At 46.7% G+C, this 18,792-nt stretch overlaps 1 protein-coding gene across 2 annotated transcripts in view; it reads left to right on the forward strand.

The window, feature by feature from the left end:
• SPRED2 (sprouty related EVH1 domain containing 2) overlaps nt 1-18,792 on the forward strand; it is a 119,908-nt gene that overhangs the window by 41,213 nt on the left and 59,903 nt on the right. The window contains exon 2 of one of the 2 annotated variants that reach the window (XM_042245981.2): nt 4,767-4,842. The exons of the other annotated variant lie outside the window; for it this stretch is intronic. Coding sequence (XP_042101915.1) covers nt 4,805-4,842 — 38 coding nt within the window. The 5' untranslated portion in view covers nt 4,767-4,804. The remainder of the gene's footprint in view (nt 1-4,766; nt 4,843-18,792) is intronic. 2 annotated transcript variants of the gene reach the window in all.

Consider the following 18,792-nt stretch of genomic DNA (forward strand, 5'->3'; position numbering starts at 1 on the left):
TTCTGCTGTGCAGCAAAGTGAATCAGCTATACATAAACCTACGTCCCCTCTGTTTTAGATTTCCTTCCCATTTCGGTCATCACAGAGCCTTGAGTGTAGTTCTGTGTGCTATACGGGAGGTTCTTGTTAGTTATCTGTTTTATTTATAGTAGTGTATATATGTCGGTCCCAGTCTCCCCATTCACCCCACTCCACCTTCCCCCTGTAATATCCCTAAGTTTGTTCTCGATATCTGGGTCTCTATTTCTTATTTGCAAATAAGTTCATCTGTATCATTTTTCTAGATTCCACATATAGGGGTTTTAGATACTCAGAGTATTTGCTGAATACTTCACAATCGAGCTATTTTCCTTTAATATTGAAATCAGCTTCAGGTTTAAAAAAAAATGTACCTCTTAAAGAGCCAACAGTGGGAAATGTTTGCATGGCAGGGAAAGCGGGGCTCTTGAGGGGGTGTTGTAAAAGATGGGAGGCCTGGAACTTCTGAAACAACAAAGTGCCCAATACCCACAGAGTGACATCCGAAGAGCCAAAACCTGCAGTGTCCTTCCTTAGACACCCACCATGAACCTTGATTTCTCTTCCTCTCTAAACTGGGAACCAGACTGTAAGGATGGAGATATCCTCTTGATAAATCCATGATGATGTTAAGACCTTACTAGGCTGGCAACGCAGTACTGGGTCTTGGGTAATCAGAGGTAACCTTCCATTCTTAAGAGGGAGCGGCACAATAAACAGGGGAACCAATAAATGAGGAAAGTATAGATGATCTCAATGCCAGGAGAGATGTGACTGAGAACAACTGGTCCAGCCCTCACCCCGTGATTAACCTGCTCATCAATCATAGCTGCTGCTGTTACTATGGTTACTCTTACTGAGTGACTTATTGGGAGAGGAGGTTCCTTGAAGATCTTTAAATACCAGAGGACACATATAGTTAATACTTGTGGTTTCTGATACAGTATCCTTCCCTTCCTCAGCCTCATCGTCTCCCACAAGAATGATCAGGTGACAATTGCTGGAAAAATCTACCTCGCCTGAATATGTAGAAAGCTGTTTGGGATTTCCAATATTTTTCTTCTTTAAAGAATAAAAAATTGGGTCACCCTTTAAGGGGTAGTGGTCATCATTGCCCCTCTCTTCTGCTCCTTATCTCATTCTGCTTCTTCACTCAGAAGGAACTTAAGGGCCCATAAGCATTTTCCCTGAGAAGTTCATCATGTTAATGGAAACGAGAAACCATTTCAAGCTTTTAGGTGAGAACCCAAGTTTCTTGTCTTGAACCTACTTCCCATTCATAGTTCATAGGGCATTAAGTTAAACATGGCTCCCTCTCCCCTTGAGAGGTGGGAGGGTATGCTGGCTCTCCTGTTTCCTGTCCCTCTTCCATTCCTCCCCGCCGCCCGCCCCACCAGAGCTGGCTACAGCCAGCAGGGTAGTGAGATTTCTGCCTCTGTGCCAGCTGGGCCACTTGTGAAGCCACTGCCAAAGTCAATGTGTGCAGCCTTGGTGTCCAGCCAGGAGGTTTCATAACGGTGGTTAATGGAAGTTCCTGTTCAGACATCCTCAAAACTCGTGTGATTATTTCTCTGGAGAACCTAGGCATCTCTTATGGAAAAGCAAACCTTGAGGGAATTTTTTAAAAAGTATTCCTTTAACAGGTCACTTGGCAAGGTCATAGAAGGCTTTGTAATTGGCTGTTAGAGGCAGAGGGCAGTATTCCTAGTGGCTATTTAGTAGAAATTTGTAGAGACCTAGCTTCTCTGGTGGCTGAGATGGTAAAGAGTCTGCCTGCAGTGTAGGAGACCCAGGTTCGATGCCTGGGTCGGGAAGATCCCCTGGAGAAGGAAATGGCAACCCACTCCAGTATTCTTGTCTGGAAAATCCCATGGGCGGAGGAGTGTGGCAGGCTACACAGTCCATGGGGTCACAGAGAGTCGGACACAACTTCACTTTTCTTTTCTAATATGTGTACCAAATTTTGATCTGGAAAGGTGGGAGGGAAGAGCACAGAAATGGCTAAGCAATGAACGTGGAGCCCTGGGACTCTTGGCCTAACTCAGATGTGAAGGAGAGACAGGTAAATTAAACCATACTGTGAACCAGTGGAAGGGGCATCTGAGAGGAGGGAGGGGAGGGATGCTGGTCAGTGAGGGTGAGGAGGGTGAGAAGGGTTCTTAGTGGTGGCCATGCCCACTGCCTTCTGGGGTGGGTCTGAGGGAGGCAGGTTGGTGGGGACCCGCCTCATGGATGTGCAGCCATTGCCACCACATGGCACTTCAGCTTACAAGGTCCCCACCACAATTTAATGCTCTGCTCTTGCCATTCTAAAATCCTTAGTAATTTTTGAACAAATGGCCCTACAAATTAATTTCCATTTTCGAGGGTCCCAAATCACATAGCAAGTCCTGCATAGAGTTAGGGCTGTAAAGATGGGCTGGACCAGACTGTGTAGAGCTCTGTCCTATCAAACTGGAAAAGATTTGGCTTTTCTTCTCAAAGCAGCCAGGAGCCATGGAAGGTGTGGTGACAGGGGTTATAGACTGAGAAACGGAGAGGCTGGTGGGGCCAGGTGGGCTGGCAGTCATGGAGGAAGGCTGATATCACACAGGAACAGATGTGGCAGAAGCCCGGAGGAACACTTTGGGGGAGATGGGCCAGCCTCGAGCCCTGGGGACAGAGGCAGAGGGGTCTGGTGGCGATGGCCAGGCTTTCTAGCAGGAATGCGAGAGGAAAGAGGCCCTGAGTGGTGGCAGCGAAGCAGATGTTTTGCAGGAGTGGGGCGAGGCCCTTTCCAGAAAGACCCGGAAATCTCTGGTGGGACGGCTTGTGGAAACACGCGCTGCAGCTGCTCCACCACAGCAAATGACCTGCAGATCAAGGTTTTTGTCAGGATCGAGAGCTTCACTAGAACAAATATTCATCCAAAAATAAACTTCCCGTTCTTCCTGTTTTTATAACTTGCCTATTTCCTCCGAGTTTGAGGCTGGTCTCCAGTTTTGTGGGTTATTAATCTTCAGAGGATCAAGACCTCTATAGAAGTATTTCCTGTACATGTTTATCTACCCAGCCCTAAATTATTTTCTCCAAATGATAAGAGAACTTTTCCATACCCGGTGTGTCAGGCTTTTCCTTTGAAGGATCTCGATTTAGGCTTCCCGGCGAGTAAGGCTAAAGCAGAAAAGCTTAACCCCGTGCTCTGGAAGCCCAGGTGACGATGGGACCTGCAGGGGATATGTTGATGGGCATGGTCAGCCCACCTCCACCAGGTTAAAGGTGGCCTCTTTCTGGCCAGGGTCCTCAGGAGATGAATGACAGCTGCCTAGAGCCCTGTCTGAGGACATTTAAATGCCCTGCTGGAATTTCCCTGGTGGTCCAGTCACTAAGACACTATGCTCCCAATGCCAGGGGCCCAGGTTCAATCCCTGGTCAGGGAACTAGATCCCACATGTCGCAACTAATATCCCAACTGAGACCCAGCACAGCCAAATAAATAAATTTTAAAAAACAAACAAACATATTAAATGCCCTGCTGTGTATCCACTGCAGAATAATAGCTCTAGAAATATCTCTGCCCCCTTGAAGTGTTCCAAGTACCCCTCAGAGGACCATAATGTGTTCTTGCATCATTTTCCACCTTCCCTCTTCCTTTCACAGATGAGGTATACACAGTGTTCATGACTACTCAAAGAAAAAGAGAAGAGTCACGTTGAAGCTTGGGGCCAAGCTCAGACCAGTAGACAAATTAGACCAGCTTGGTTCAGTAGGCCTGGGCACCCTACTCCTCGGCCTAGTGAGTCCGCCTCTGGGAGGCTGTCTTTGGTCTCCTGTTTTTTGTGCTTACCAGTACCAAGCTAGCCACTGGTGGGTCTATTTTCAATGTAAGCCTTATATAGCTCTTTCAGAGGGAAGAGGCTGTGGGGACCAGGCTCTGTGGGTGGCGCCTGAACTTGGAGGATAGCCAGGGCCTTTCGCTGAGCCCTTCCCAGGTGGGGTTGGGATGTCATGTTTTGCACCAGGCGCCGCCCTCTCCCCCTTGGCAATTCCGGTGACCAGATTGGGAACAGCCCACTGCTCTAGATCCGCACTACCTTAGCTGATGGCCACCTGAGCTGCTGTGCACTTGAAACAAAGCTGGTGTGAACCCAACCTGGGCTGTAAGTGTAAAATACACTTGGATTTTGAAGCCTTAGTAGCAAGGAAAAAAGGTGTAAAATACCTCATTGGTAATTCTTTCGTCCTGATGAGTGTCGAAACGGAGATATTTTCGATACACTGGACTCTGTCATCTCTATTTTCTAATAATGAGTTTTGCCACGGTTTCTTGCTTTTTTAGCGTGACTGCTAGAAAAACTTCAGTCACGTGTGGGGCTCATGTTACAATCTATAGGATGGAGCTGTGAGGTCAGCTGCCAGTTGGGGCTTTGAGGTGAATACAAGTCCCAGAAGCTCCTCTCCCTGGTGGCTTGGCTGAGGGGTGACCAGCCCTGACCTAAGACCACTCAGGGCTGTGGGTGAGACACCCTCCTTCCAGGTAGAGTGTTAACAGCTTAATAAGCAGCAGCAGGAATTTTTTTAAATCCTTTCAAAAGCACCCCTCCTCACTGACTTTTTTCTCCTTAGGCTTCTGGGAAGAAGCCTCCCCCCCCCCCCCAAATTCACAGCTCTTCCTCTCTGTCGTCTTGGGACCTGTAAGGCATGGTGAGGTCCAGGGGGCTTGTTTTTGTTGTTTCATTCTCTTGTTTACATTGTTCCTCTGCCCCCAGTTCAGGCTCCAGTAGCTGCCAGCCCAGGAACCCTCCAGATGGGCCCAGGAAGCCACGATTTCAGACCCGTCCCCAGGTCTGTAACACTCCCCCACTCCCTACCACCTTTCGAGTGGTTATTCAAGTGTAACATATCTTGGGAAAACGAAAAGTAAATGTGAAGCTTAGGAAACCCCTAAGAGAAGTATAGAACCACAGCCAACCTCCTAATGTCAGGATGGCCTTTCAAGAGAAAAGGGGGAAATTCCACTGGTGTTTGAAAACCCCAAGTAATTCCCTGTTACAGGGAGGAGTTTCAGGTTGACTTCAGAGGTCCAGGAAGAACCTGATGGATTGTATAGTTATCATTTGCCAAAGGATATGACACAGTCGAATTTCTCTGCTTGGGCACCAGTGCTAACCAGTGGAGTGGGGAGGAGAACCTGGCCCTGAGGTACTCTGTGATTCTGACATCTTCGGTCTGCACTGCCTGTCGTATACTGAACCTTTGCTGAGAACTAGCGTTTATTAAGTGCTTACTCTGGTGTGATGCTCTTTATTACATGTACACTTAAGTGGCATCACAGACTTTAAGATACCCCAGAGTAGGTGCCATTGTCTCTCCATTTTACAGATGGAGAAAATGCAGTTTAGAAAGATGAAATACGTTGTCTGAGAACTCAGCTAGAAATTGATGGGGCAGGGAGAGCAGCTTGGACTGTGCGACTCAAGCTCCGAGTGTTTAACCATAGGGTGTCTCCCAGCACTGCCCAGACCAGCCCATGGATGCGTTGTTCCATTCCGCACAAGCATTGGTTGGTTATCTACCCATCAGTGGTGCAGGCTGGGGCAGGACACCAGGGCAGGGTTCAGTCCTGTGTTGCTGAACTAGCCAGGCTGAGAACTGAATATGTGGGTGCTTCTGATCTTTGCTGGGAGGACAGCTGCTCACCCGGCCTTTGAAATGCTATGTGCTACACAACCTCCTTCCCATGTGTCGTGGTGGAAGGCCCAGGGCCGCCCTGATGGATGTTCTCTTTGCCTCTCCAGGGTGCCCTGCCACTGTTGGGTTAGTGCATAAAGGGCAGCTCTGCTGGTGGCTGCTGACTGGGTGAGGTTTGGCAGTGTGCCCAGGGGTTGAGAGCCGTATCCTCCAGAGTCAGACCACTCTTGGTTCTGCTGCTCTGTGGCTTCGTAGGCTGGGTTCTCCATTCTCTGGGTGGCAGTCTCCCCACCAGTAAAGGGCGGATCCTCACAGGCCCTGCTTCAGATAACTGCTGTGGGGTTTCAAGAGGACACACGGAGGCACAGTGTCCTTGGCACGTCAGGTCAGTGTCAACTAACATTTCATTATGATTATTATTAACGCCATTTGCAAACTTCGGAACATACTGAAGGACAGGTAAGTCTGACGTGCTGCAGTTCATGGGGTTGCAAAGAGTCGGACACGATTGAGTGGCCGAACAACAACGATAATGCCATTTGATGCTGCCTCATGGATTTTAATCACATAAAAAATGTACCATAAGATGTGAGCGTGTAGCTTGATTTTTTTGTTTGTTTTAAGGCAACTGTATCAGAGCATATACTTTTGTATCTGAGTATGTACCTTGGTACTTGGCATTTATCTTTCAAAGCTGTGATCAGGAGTCTCCATGCCCATCTCCCATCTCCCAACCAATTCTTGAAACATTTTCAGAAACCTTTTTGGAACTCTTCAGAAGAAAAAAATAAAAAAGATGATGATATTAAATATTTCTGTTGTAAAGGCAGGTAGATTTTGGAAATGGCCTTAAGTTCATCAGAGCTAAGTTTGGTGAATAAGTCAAGAATAAGCTTTAGTGGATGGATCTAATAAGGAATGATGCTTAGCCAAAAAGTAAGGATTGCTCTTTTTTTTTTTTTTTAATGGCTCATTTATTGTAAGACTAGCCATGAAGGTAGTTTCAGAAGAAGGATTCCAGGCAGCTTTGGCTTACAGCATAAGCCAAACAATAGCATAGTCTTCTAGGACAAAATTTTAAAGGCAGGGGTTTGAGGGTGAGGAGGCAGTATTGACTAAGACCTGTAAGGCTGTGTTTTAGAAGTAAAAATTAGTCTTACTTACACCTACTGTGGGCTTCCCAGGTAGCACTAGTGGTAGAGAACCCACCTGCCAATGCAGAAGACACAGGAGAGGCAAGTTCAATCCCTGGGTCAGGAAGATCCCCTGAAGGAGGACATGGCAACCCACTCCAGTATTCTTGCCTGGAGAATCCCTTGGACAGAGGAGCCTGGGGGCTTATAGTCCATAGTGTCGCCAAGAGTCGAATACAACTGAAGATACTTAGCACACACACATGCACCCCTACTATGTTAACTACCAGCTGAGTTGGCCTTGCCTTTGGCACTTGTGTAGCTTCTGATGGAGCTGGCTGGAAGCAGGAGGTTTCCCACATCCAAGGAGTAGAGGCCAAAGTCTGGCTTTGGCCCTGGGTTGACTTGTATTCCAGGTCTGTTTACCCTTTGTGATACACAGAATTCAAATCTGAAGGTGTGAGTGTGTGTCTGTGTGTGCGTGGGTGTTTCTCTAGGGGAGGGTCCTCAGCTTGGTGTTCTTCACCAGGACTCTAAAGCTGGGCATGTGAGAAAGACTCCTCTCTCCTTCTGGGTTCCATGGAGTAGCTGGTGAGTGGCTCTCAGCTGAGGTTCACCAGGGCAGAGGACAGCTGCATGTTCCCGTGAAGTGACAGAAGGAAAGTTCAAGGATTTTGTATCTTTAGGCTCATGGTGACTCACAGGTTCATCCAGGAAGGCCAGGCCACCAAAAGCCTTTGGATTATTTCCTACAGGTGAGAGTGAGTGGGGCCATGAGCAGTTTATCTTGGAGGAGGTAGCTGTGGAAAAAGGCTTTGGAATTTGCTCTGCTGTCGATTGCCAGGCTGATGATGGTGTCATCGCGTTGCCTGGGCCTCATTTCTGTCCTGTGTAAAGAGGGGATACTTCAGGGTGGTTGTGAGGGAGGGTCAGAGGGTTCCCATCCATGAGGAGCATCCACAGATGGAAGCCCCCCACCTCTTCCAGGGCCCTGAGAACGACACCAGAATGAACCCCATTGCCACAAGAATGTGGGTGCAGGCCCACAGTTGTAGAGCAGAATATGCCACCTGTTGCAGGAAAATTTCCCCAGTCCCTCTGTGAGGTGAGGCTCACACTCCCAAGAGGAGAATTGCCACTTCCTCTCTGCTTTGAATAAGGCCAGCTGTTAGGGCTCCATCGCCCAGCAGCTCACACCCATTAAGCTGCCTAAGACCAACCAGCCACAGAAGCTTTTCTGTAACGAACACAGTCTGGCATCAGCAGGACGCACGTTGGCCCTTAATGCTGGGTGGGTGAGGGCAGACAGTCAGTGGAACACTGCCTGTGAACTGCAAGCCAGATAACAGGTTCTTGCTTGTCTCGATTTAAAGTAGGCCCAGCTTCTGGGTTTTATCTATTTGCCAAGTCCCTGTTTTGTTTTGTTTTTAACTATATAGCTTTAGTGTCATCTTTAATTGCACCAGTAATTCAGGGAAGCTTGGCCCGGACCCCAAACTTGGGGGCCCTGGAGAGATAACTGAGTAGACTAAGGGGGGGTGGGGTCACAGGTGGACTCAAGCAGAGAGCAACCAGCTGTCCCATCCGCTCACATTTCCTTTGACCTTTTCCTTAGCCACTCTGTTAGGTTTCTGGAGCAAAGATTCTCAAACTTTGCTTGTCCATTAGAATTGCCTAAGTAACTGAAAAAAAAAATCGAGAAATCCAAACCATACCATGCCCTCAAACAATTACCAAAAAAAAGACAAAACCCACAGAACTCCCAACGTGCAGCCAGGTTTGAGAACCATGTCTTACTTGACAGGAAAAAGACTCTTCTGTTACAGGTACTTACTGAATTGACTTGCTTTTGTGTGGTCACCAGCTCTTATCATCTGGGGCCGAGGTATCACCCCTAGGGGTTGAGCTGTCTGTTCTCATCAGTAGTGAGGTCTCAGTGGAATTTAGCCATTATAACAACCATTTTCTTATAAAGTGATTTACATAATCTCAAAGATAAAGAAGGCAGTGTAATGGACACCATGTACTAACGACTCAGCAGTCATTTATCACACACTTTTAGGGGGAGGGGCAGACGATAGGGTGGGGTGGGGTATTTTAAAGCAAATTTCATGCATCATTTCATCCATAAATCTTTCAATATGTATCTCTAAGAAATAATGACCTAAAAATATAACCATAATACTATGGTCACACCCAAGAAAATTAACAGTAATTATGTAATTTTACGTAATAGCAAATCCATCTTCAGTTTTTTTCCCCATTTGTTTTAAAAATGCCCTTATACATTTGGTTTGTTCCAATTAGGGCCCAAAGAAGCATAATTCATTTTTAATGTTTGACCATAACCCTGGGGTAATTAAGCCATCACTGTGTGCAAACACAGGTAATGATGCGTGTGACCTCTGCAAGAAGGTGTAAATGGCATTTGGTCTCTTCGGTACTTTTCTTAGCCCTTCTGGTGGGACCTTGACCTGTCATGGAGGAAATGCTCATTGAGGCCCCAGCCGCAACTACTTGTGTGCTGCTCTGCTTCTGCCTGAAGGCATGTTCCCTTTGGTAAACTTAGAATAGAACCTTCAGGATGCTTGTGAAAAGAGGATTATGAGTCAGCTCCATGAACAGCTTAGAATTTCCTGCTCCTGTGCTGGAGGCGGTATCTGGAAAGGGCTCAGACTGCCCCTTGGGCTCTCTCTGGGCTCTGCTCAGGGTCCCGTTTGCTGTTGACTTGGGAGGGGGTTACCTGGGATGTAGGCTCTGATGCAAGGAGCAGCCTACAGCCATCCCCAGGGGTGCAGATGGCTCTGTGCCTGCACCTCCAGCCGGACCTTCAGGTTTGGGTTCAGATAACGACCAGGGACAAATAGGGTTGCTCTCTGCTCTCTCAGGTAGCACCAGACACCTCATAGTCATTGCTCGGGCACAGTGTCTGTGAGATAGAAGGCTGTTAGAATGGTTGGCCCCTAGAATGGATGAATGGTGAGGCTTTGGGTGGGGGGTGGTGAGCAGGAGAAGGAAAAGAATGTAGAACAAGCAAGCTTTTAAATAATAATTGAATTTCATCTCACTCCTTCTACAAATGTCGATGGAGTCTATATGTATCATACCAAATCAAAATGTCCTTTTATATACTTCCATAATTGTGTGTGTTTTTGCTTTAGAGGGGCTTTGTCTTGATTTCAGATGGTTTTGCAGTTGTAAGATCTTCTTTCTATCTCTGTACCATGGTCAGATAGTTACAGAGCAGTAAGTAGGCATCTTAATGTATAAAGGCAACTCTGATACATAAAGTTGTTCATCACAAGATTGTTTTCAAGGGCAAAAGGTTCAGAAGAGCCTAAATGTTCGTTATTAAGGGACCATTTAAGTAAACCATGGTGCATTCTTATAGTAGATATTGTTCAAATGTAAAAAGGGAATGAATCAGTTGTCTCTGTTCCCATGTGGAGAGATCGCTAATTAACAAAAAGCAAAATCCAGAACATGTGAATGACGTGCTACCTTTTTTGTGAGAAAGGGTGAGAAAAGATAGATTTGCATAAAGCCTGGAAGGATACACAACTTTTAAAAGGTGGTTACTACAGGTTTGTTGAGTGGAAGAAGGAACAGGACAGATGGGATGTCCTGGTAGTATGCCTTTTTATAGTTTGATTTATGAATCATGAATATGTTACCTAAGCAGAAAGTGAACGTGAAGTTGCTCAGTCGTGTCCGACTTTTTGCGACCCCATGACTGTAGCCTGCCAGGCCCCTCTGTCCGTGGGATTTTCCAGGCAATAGTACTGGAGTGGATTGCCATTTCCTTCTCCAGGGGATCTTCCCAACCCAGGGATTGAACCCGGGTCTCCCGCATTGTAGACAGACATTTTAACATCTGAGCCACCAGGGAAGTCTACCTAAGCAGAATAGTTAACTAAATCAAAAAGAATAGATACATCTATACTTAACATTGTGCAGATAAATTGATTACTTACTATGCCCTGGCTGATTTGTTTTACAGATTACTCTTACTTTCAACAGGCCAGGTCTGTTGAGAAATCGGCCAGTGAAGCTCTGGCCAGCCCAGGAAATGTGTGCCATGTTCTTCCCATGACGCCTTGCTCAGCAGTAGATTATAAATATTTGGTGCTATTCGGCAGCCCGTGGGCATTCCCCCTTCCTCATCCTGAAATATAAACTGAGCTGACAAGATCCAAAGTTGAAATGTAGGGGACAGGAAAAGTAGGCTGCCTGTGTCCTCCTGCACAGTTAGCGGCTGTCGTCTAAGGAGGAGGCATTGTGGGTAGAGCTGGGGAGGGTGGGCGTGGCTTCCCTTCCCATTCTAGTCTCTCTGGGTGTAATCTTTTGCAAACGTTGGCATCATGTGCGCCATGTTGTCTATGTTTGTGTTTATTTTCAGCTTCTATTCAGTGGCAGCAGAATCCCTCTGAGCTGAACTGGTCCCACCCTGATAATGTGGAATGTTCTAATGTTAAGACTTGCTCTTCATATCCGGCACATTCTCTGTACCAGAGACAATTCCTCAGGGCCCGAAGGAAACAAACAAATGAAGTCCATGGAACAGTTTTCTCCTTGTTGAGTGGAGAAAGAGGAGCAGAGAGGATATTTGGGGCAACTTCAAACAAAGAACACATAGGAACAAACCTTGTTCAAAAGCACTCTGAAAGGCAAAATTCAAGGACACGTAGGACCTATTCTTGGCTCTGCCACAAACATACCTTTTATGTTTTATTCCAGTTTGTGCGTTTGGGGCTTACTTTCTGGTTTTTTGTTTATAAAGTAGGTGGGACCCGCATTAATTGTCCAGTCTCCCTCACTGTTCCATCTTAGCCATCTGATACTTGTTTTAATAAGACTTGAAGGCTGTCCTTTTAAATGACAACCAAGTGAAGAGAGTAAGTCCTCCTCTGTCCCTCTTCTTCCTCCGGGGAGTGCCATACTGAGTACTGTGCTAGGGATGGGTGCCCGTCAGGTTGAGGTTCAATCAGGGGCATGTTATCTCTCCCATAGGTCTCGTCCTCCTCTGAGTTGAGCTTTACACATGATGAAAATCACTCGTGGTCATAATTACCCTTGACAGCTCTGCAGGAGGCCAGCATGCAATAGTTTACCTCCTCCCTCCAGTCTTAGGAAGAAGGACCACTGCTTTGTTTTGTGTGGGTTTTTTTTTTTTTTTTTCGGGACCACTGTTTTTATGATGGAGCAGGAAATGAGGTGGTCAGCCAGCATTTAGAGTCCATGTTGAGAGATGAATATGTACTGCATCTTTATTTTTTATTTCTATTTATTTTTTTTGGCCACGCCACATGGCATGTGGGATCTTAGTTTCCTGACAAGGAATGGAACCGGTACCCCCTGCAGTGGAAATGCAGAGTCCTAACTGCTGGACCACCAGGGAAGTCCCTGTACTGCGTCTTTAAATACCAGAGCCACATCAAGCGGAGCAGTGGACCAGGAGACACACGTGGACGAAGGGTCCCCAGATCTCTGCCGACACTGGGGGCTGTGTTTCCTCCAAAGGAAGAGCCTCTTCTGTCTTTAAATATACCCAGCCTCTTGCTTCTGTTCCCTGGCTGAGCAGGTGCTGTTGAATTTGGAGGGTTAACCATGAATATGTGAGACTTCCCTAGAAGCCACCTTCACCTTAACTAGCTTCACCCAGAGCAGGGTCCTTTGTTTGGTGAAGTACTTTGAATTCTTTCCTCCCCTCTGCCAGCAGGTTTTATCGTGACCACTCTTGGGGTTCCTGGGAAAGGGAGACACCTGAAGCAATTTGTATGCTCAACGCCTGTGCCTTCCCTACATTGACCTCAAGAAGTAGGTGCCTGTATGCGTGATCTGTGATCTTTATCTGATAGTTGCAGTGCATTGACCAGCAAGCCCCAACTCAGGTTCACGGGCCCGGTTTTTAAATAATCAGAAGCACTTTACAGAACAATGAGTGACTTTGGCTAACCTGATGGTGATTTACTTAACCTGCCACCGGAGAATTCTAGTGCAGGGACGTATTCTGGACACTGTCATCTGCTTTTCTTGTTTTGGAATCATCTGATTGCTTTTCAAAAACCGGAAGTTAACAGTGTGACAGAAAGTAGGGATGATTTGGGGTTCAGCCAGGTAGGTAATTCTCAGTAGGGAGTGATGAGCTGAGTGTCACAGGTCTCAGGCCCATTGCTTTCCTGCTGGTACAGCTATATCTGAATAAGAAATGTGGCTACTGGTCTTAGTTGCCTCCGCTGTCAAATGTGGCTGATATAGAGGTAGATACCTCTGAGACTCATTTTAGAATTCTAGACTGCTTTTCTGGTTTTTAGTTAATATCTAAGGCTTGTGTGCATGCTAAGTCACTCAGTCACGTCCAACTCTGTGACCTTATGGACTGTAGCCCGCTAGGCTTCTCTGTCCATGAGGATTCTCCAGGCAAGAATACTGGAGTGGGCTGCTATGCCCTCCTCCAGGGGATCTTCCCGACCCAGGGTTTGAACCCACGTCTCTTATGTCTCCAGCATTGGCAGGCAGATCCTTTACCACGAACACCTCTAAGGCTTATAAGGTGCTAAACCGGTAAATTACGTACTTGCCCTTTGGGGATGCTGAACTAAAATGGGGGGAAAAATCTGGCTAAGCCCTGCACACATTATCTTTTGTGTATTTTTAAATCAGAAATGAATAAATAGAAAAATTGGGAAATATTATTTCCCAATTATTTTTTAACAGGATTCAGGTAGTGGCAAAGAATTCATTAAATTAGTAAACACGCATCACATAACTTTAGACACAGGTAGTGCTCTTAGGTTCTACCACCTAGATGTCATCTCAGGTGAATGTTTTTCTTCGTATTCCCTAAATGCTCTGCTGTAAACCTAATACTTCTGTAAACAAGAAAAAATACACATTTCAAGAGTTTGTCACCACCTTTCTGTCGTTTCTTCCCTTCTATAATCTTCATCTCCACCCTCTATTAAGCAATAAAGGATAATGTGTCTGTTGAATGAATGAAAGAAATTCAGTCTGCCAAGGCTTTACCATTTGCCATATGCTGAGCTACAAAAGTTAAAAAAAAAGGGGGGCGGGGAATCTCAAGCATCTCAAGTCCAATGGCTAAGGTGACCTGCAGAACCTAGAGAGATGCTGTCACTGCGGTGGTGATAGCCATGCAGATGAGAAGAAGGTATGCTGGGCTGTTCCCCCTCTCCAGTCTGTCTGTGATTAAAAGTTGTGTGAGATTGTAAGGCTCAGCACCTGCCTATAACACAAGCGTGGCTACTGCTGACTAAGGAAAAGTCAGTTCTAGCTTTGGCATGAGGTTCCCATCCTTTAAACAAGTGGGTTAGTTTAATCGGGGCCTGAGATCCAGGGCCAGGACCACAGCTGTGCCCCCAGCTCCCCAGTCCTGACCCTCCGGATGGCCTAGCTGTGCACTCCTCTGCCTTCTCTGTTTGCTTGCATCACTAGGCAGCTTTCTGGTTCTCAGTCCATTCTCCGTACAACTTGGGAGCTTGAGAGACTAAACTAGTTTAAGCCCTGAGTTTCCTACACAAGGAAGGGTCTCTGCATCCTGAGGTCATAAAACTAATGCTAAAGTCAGGCCCGAGGTGTGAAGTGAAGTGAAAGTTGCTCAGTTGTGTCCGACTCTTTGCAATCCCATTTACTATACAGTCCATGGAATTCTCCAGGCCAGAATACTAGAGTGGATAGCCTTTCCCTTCTCCAGGGGATCTTCCCAACCCAGGGATCGAACCCAGGTCTCTCACATTGCAGGCATTCTTTACCAGCTGAGCCACAAGGGAACCTACTTGTGGCCCAAGCTACAGCTTCCCAATAGAATAAATTTGCAGGGTTTCTAATCCAAGTCATGTGTGCCATGTACATAGGCGGATGATTAAAAAGTTACTGTTCTCAGAAAAGATTTCTGTTTCCACAGCCAAATATCTGTGGAGCCATCTGACAAATAGGTGGCTACCATTGTCTTGGATAACTTTTTGGTGACCAGTAGCAATCAAGGTGAGTGGTTAGATTCCTCTTCTGAAGACTATCCCTGGAACTATACAATGTTTGAGCAGCTTCGCATCTAATTCTGGCTGCAAGTTAGGAAAACAGCAGGGTGGGCTGAGCTGAACTGATGGAGATTTGGGTCCAGTATGTTCAGTCTGTGCTGTGATCCTCATGATACAAGTGTACCTTGAGGAATACGCCTCAAGTGTTAAGCAGATTTCAAACACGAAGTGAAGAAGTGAAAAAATGTTAGCTGCTCAGTCGTATCTGACTTTTTGCGACCCCATGGACTTGTAGCCCGCCAGGCCTCTCTGTCCATGGGATTTTTCAGGCCAGAATACTGGAGTGGGTAGCCATTCTCTTCTCCAGGGGATCTTCCTGACCCAGGGATTGAACCCAGGTCTCCTGCGTTGTAGGTGGATTCTTTACATCTGAGCCACCAGGGAAGCCTAGCAGAGATTTCACGCATAGACCTACCTCACTGTTCAGCCTGGCGGATGTCAGGCTCACTAGATAGTTACCCCTTAGGCACTCCTGTGTGTGTTGAGAGAGAGACAATGTGTGTATGTGTGTCTTTCTACATCTTGAGGCGACTTCATCCCCGGAACTTAAACTTTCTCCCCCTAGAAGCTTGGCTTCTGTCTCCAGCCCAGATCTCTGAGGCCAAGTCCTGTTGCCCTGTTAACTTGGTCCAGTCTGGAAGGTAACATGATCTGATGGACACCTGGCCTGTGGCCCTACCATTGACCCAGACCCAGAATGCTTTTATCTGTTCCTTGCTCATCAAGTCCATGGCTCCTTCAGTAATTTTCCAGGGTGACGTTCCCATATTTCTGATGTATTTCAGAGTCCTTCTTTTATCAGTCTTGTTTGTAGAACATCCTGTTCTGAAAAAACTCAGACTGTCTAACCTAAGTCGACCTAGTCGCTCATCCCTCTTCTCCATGCAGGCCAGGAACAAAAATTGTGGCTGTGTTGATATAGTCATATAGCACCCCACCTCAAATGGGCACTGGGTAAATGAGAGTTGCTGTTGCCTTTCCCTAAAGATACCTGGTTGAATCCACAGGGCTTCCCTGGTAGCTCAGACGGTAAAGCGTCTGCCTATAATGCAGGAGACCTGGGTTCGATCTCTGGGTCGGGAAGATCCCCTGGAGAAGGAAATGGCAACCCACTCCAGTATTCATGCCTGGAAAATCCCATGGACCAAGGAGCCTGGTGGGCTACAGTCCATGGGGTTGCAAAGAGTCGGACACAACTGAGCGACTTCACTTCACTTCTGAATCCATAAGCCCAGCTTTGAAAGGTTTTCACATCATGTGGTCTCTTTAAAAAAAAATCTACTTAGGTTAATAGCTCATATGTGTTTAATCATTGCAGATCTTCCGGCTCTTACCAAAGAAATCCCTAAATTAACCATGAACTTTGGAGAGAGTCTTACTTTACCCCTGTGCTAGACAGTTATACTTTAAAGAACACAGCTGAACACTGACTTGGCTTCAAGGGATATATGTTGCTCTGTGTACCATCTCTGAACTGCTGCTCTCAAGATGTAACAACAGAAACCGTCTGCCTCCCTTCTCTTCCTTGACCAGCCCCAGCCCAGCCGTCATCCTTCACTTTAGTATGTAATGCAGGCCATTTTCTATTGGACTGACCTCACAGGGATGTTGATGTTTGCCAGGAAGGCAAGTGACCTCCAGAAAGACTCTTAAGTGCACCCCAGATACAGTCTCTGTCCCAGCAGCTGGCTACGACTGCTTTTTTTTTTTTTAAATAAGATAACTAACTGAAAGCAGTGTGAATGGTTTCTTTTGTTCAGATTTCCTCTCCCAGAGACCAGTCCCAAGAGTCCCTTCACCTGTGTTATCCATTAATGCTGTGGGTTTATTTTCCCCAAATAAACAAGCATTCCTGCCAAAGAAAACAGGCAGCACGATGGATGCAGTGATACATCTTGGGACCAGCCTTTGAGACGTGTTCTTCATTTTTTCTGGGTTGGTCCACAGTCTCCTTACTGGACTCCTGTGGGCAGCAGCCATGTTGGAGCAGCCCCCCATTTCTGAAGGCCCCTCAGGCAGTATGAATCCCGCCCATGGCTATCCAGCCCTCTTGAAAGCACCCTTCATTTCTGTTGGCACAGCTTCCTGAATGCCTCTTCCAGATCATCTTTCACCTCTTGCCTGAGGCTCTGGGGACACATGTGGTTTCAACATAATGCACAGATGTGACTTGGGGGAGGAGAATTACAGCTGTGGACTCACATCAGCTGGGGTCACTGGACTCTGAAATAGGGGAGGTCAGGAAGGAGGGGAGGCAGAAAAGACCAGCAGACAACCTCAGGCTCTGTAGATTTCCCCACCCGCCGTGAGACAGAGTGCTATGGTGAGTGTTCTACATTGTAAGGAGAGCATGAGCTACACAGCTCATGTGGACCAGATCATCATAAATAATACTCGTGCATCTGGTTCTAAATTGAGATATTAAGCAGAATAAGGGAGCAATGACCAAAACTTCTATAGGGAAAAGACCTGGTTCTTTATCCACCCAAACGGTGGTCACAAGGGGGTCGAAAAACTTTTCCTGTAAAGGTCTGGATAGTAAACATTTTCAGCTCTGGGGACCATATGGTTTCTGTCACAACCACTCAGCTCTGCATTTATACCTCCGAAGCGGCCACAGATGATAGGTGATTAGACCAGTGTGGTGACTGGCCACGATGTGCCTGCCCCTGACAGTCTAGGTTCATAAAACTTGCAGACATCCTCATCGTTGTTTGCATAAATGAACGAGTGCTCTGTAAGTGGCCGGGCCATATGCTAAGTACTTGTTGTGTATGATCACATTTATCCCATTCAGAATGCTTCTCTGAAGTTGTTAATAGTATTATGCCCATTTTACAAAGAAGAAAAGGCTTAGAGAAGTTACTTAAGTAAGGGCCATACAGGATTTTGAACCAAGATCATTTAACTCCAGGCTCAAGCTTCCTGATATCTCAGCTGGTAAAGAATCCACCTGCAATTCAGGAGACCTTGGTTCAATTTCTGGGCCAGGAAGATCCCCTGGAGTAGGGATAGGCTACCCACTCCAGTTTTCTTGGGCTTCCCTTGTGGCTCAGCTGGTAAAGAATCCGCCTGCAATGTGGGAGACCTGGGTTTGATCCCGGGTTGGGAAGATCCCCTGGAGAAGGGAAAGGCTACCTACTCCAGTATTCTGGCCTAGAGAATTTCATGGACTGTATAGCCCATGGGGTCGCAAAGAGTCGGACACAACTGATTGACTTTCACTTTCAAGCTCTTTACCACTACACACACAGTCTTTGGTACCTACATCATTGACATTCACATTTACTTTTATGCTTTTAAATCTTAACATTAACCAGTATTTGTACTTTAGCTACCACCCTCCCCATACATACATACACATAATTGCTAAAACTCATATAATTTAATATATTGCAAGAATTAAAATGTTCTTCCCAGTGAGTTCTGCTTCTTAACACCCCAAAATCAGTGCTGGGAGATGAATGTGTGAAGAACTAGGGGATTAAGAAGTCAAAGATTTCCAGGCTGGCTTTCCCATTCCAAGGCCCAGTACTGATAATGAGTAAGGTGAAGTGGAGCTGGGCCCACGCTGCTCCTTCAGATGTTCTTGCCCAGGGACTGCCCCCTCTTAACAGAAATACCAACACCCAGTGTGAGCCATCAGCCTGCCCTGCACAGGTGCAGGGTCCTCAACTGGCACGGACGGTGGCAAGGGCACCATCGTGTGGTCGGGAAACCTCCGGCAATCATCAGCATATGTGTGTGTGTGTTAGTCCCTCAGGCCTGTACAACTCTTTACAACCCCATGGACTGTAGCTCACCAGGCTCCTCTGTCCATGGGACTCTCCAGGCAGGAGTACTAGAGTGGGTTGCCATTTCCTTTTCCAGGGGATCTTCCCGACTCAGGGACTCTACTGGCATCTCCCACATTG

The sequence above is a fragment of the Ovis aries genome, chromosome 3 (genome assembly GCF_016772045.2).
Source record: "Ovis aries strain OAR_USU_Benz2616 breed Rambouillet chromosome 3, ARS-UI_Ramb_v3.0, whole genome shotgun sequence".
Lineage (NCBI taxonomy): Eukaryota > Metazoa > Chordata > Mammalia > Artiodactyla > Bovidae > Ovis > Ovis aries.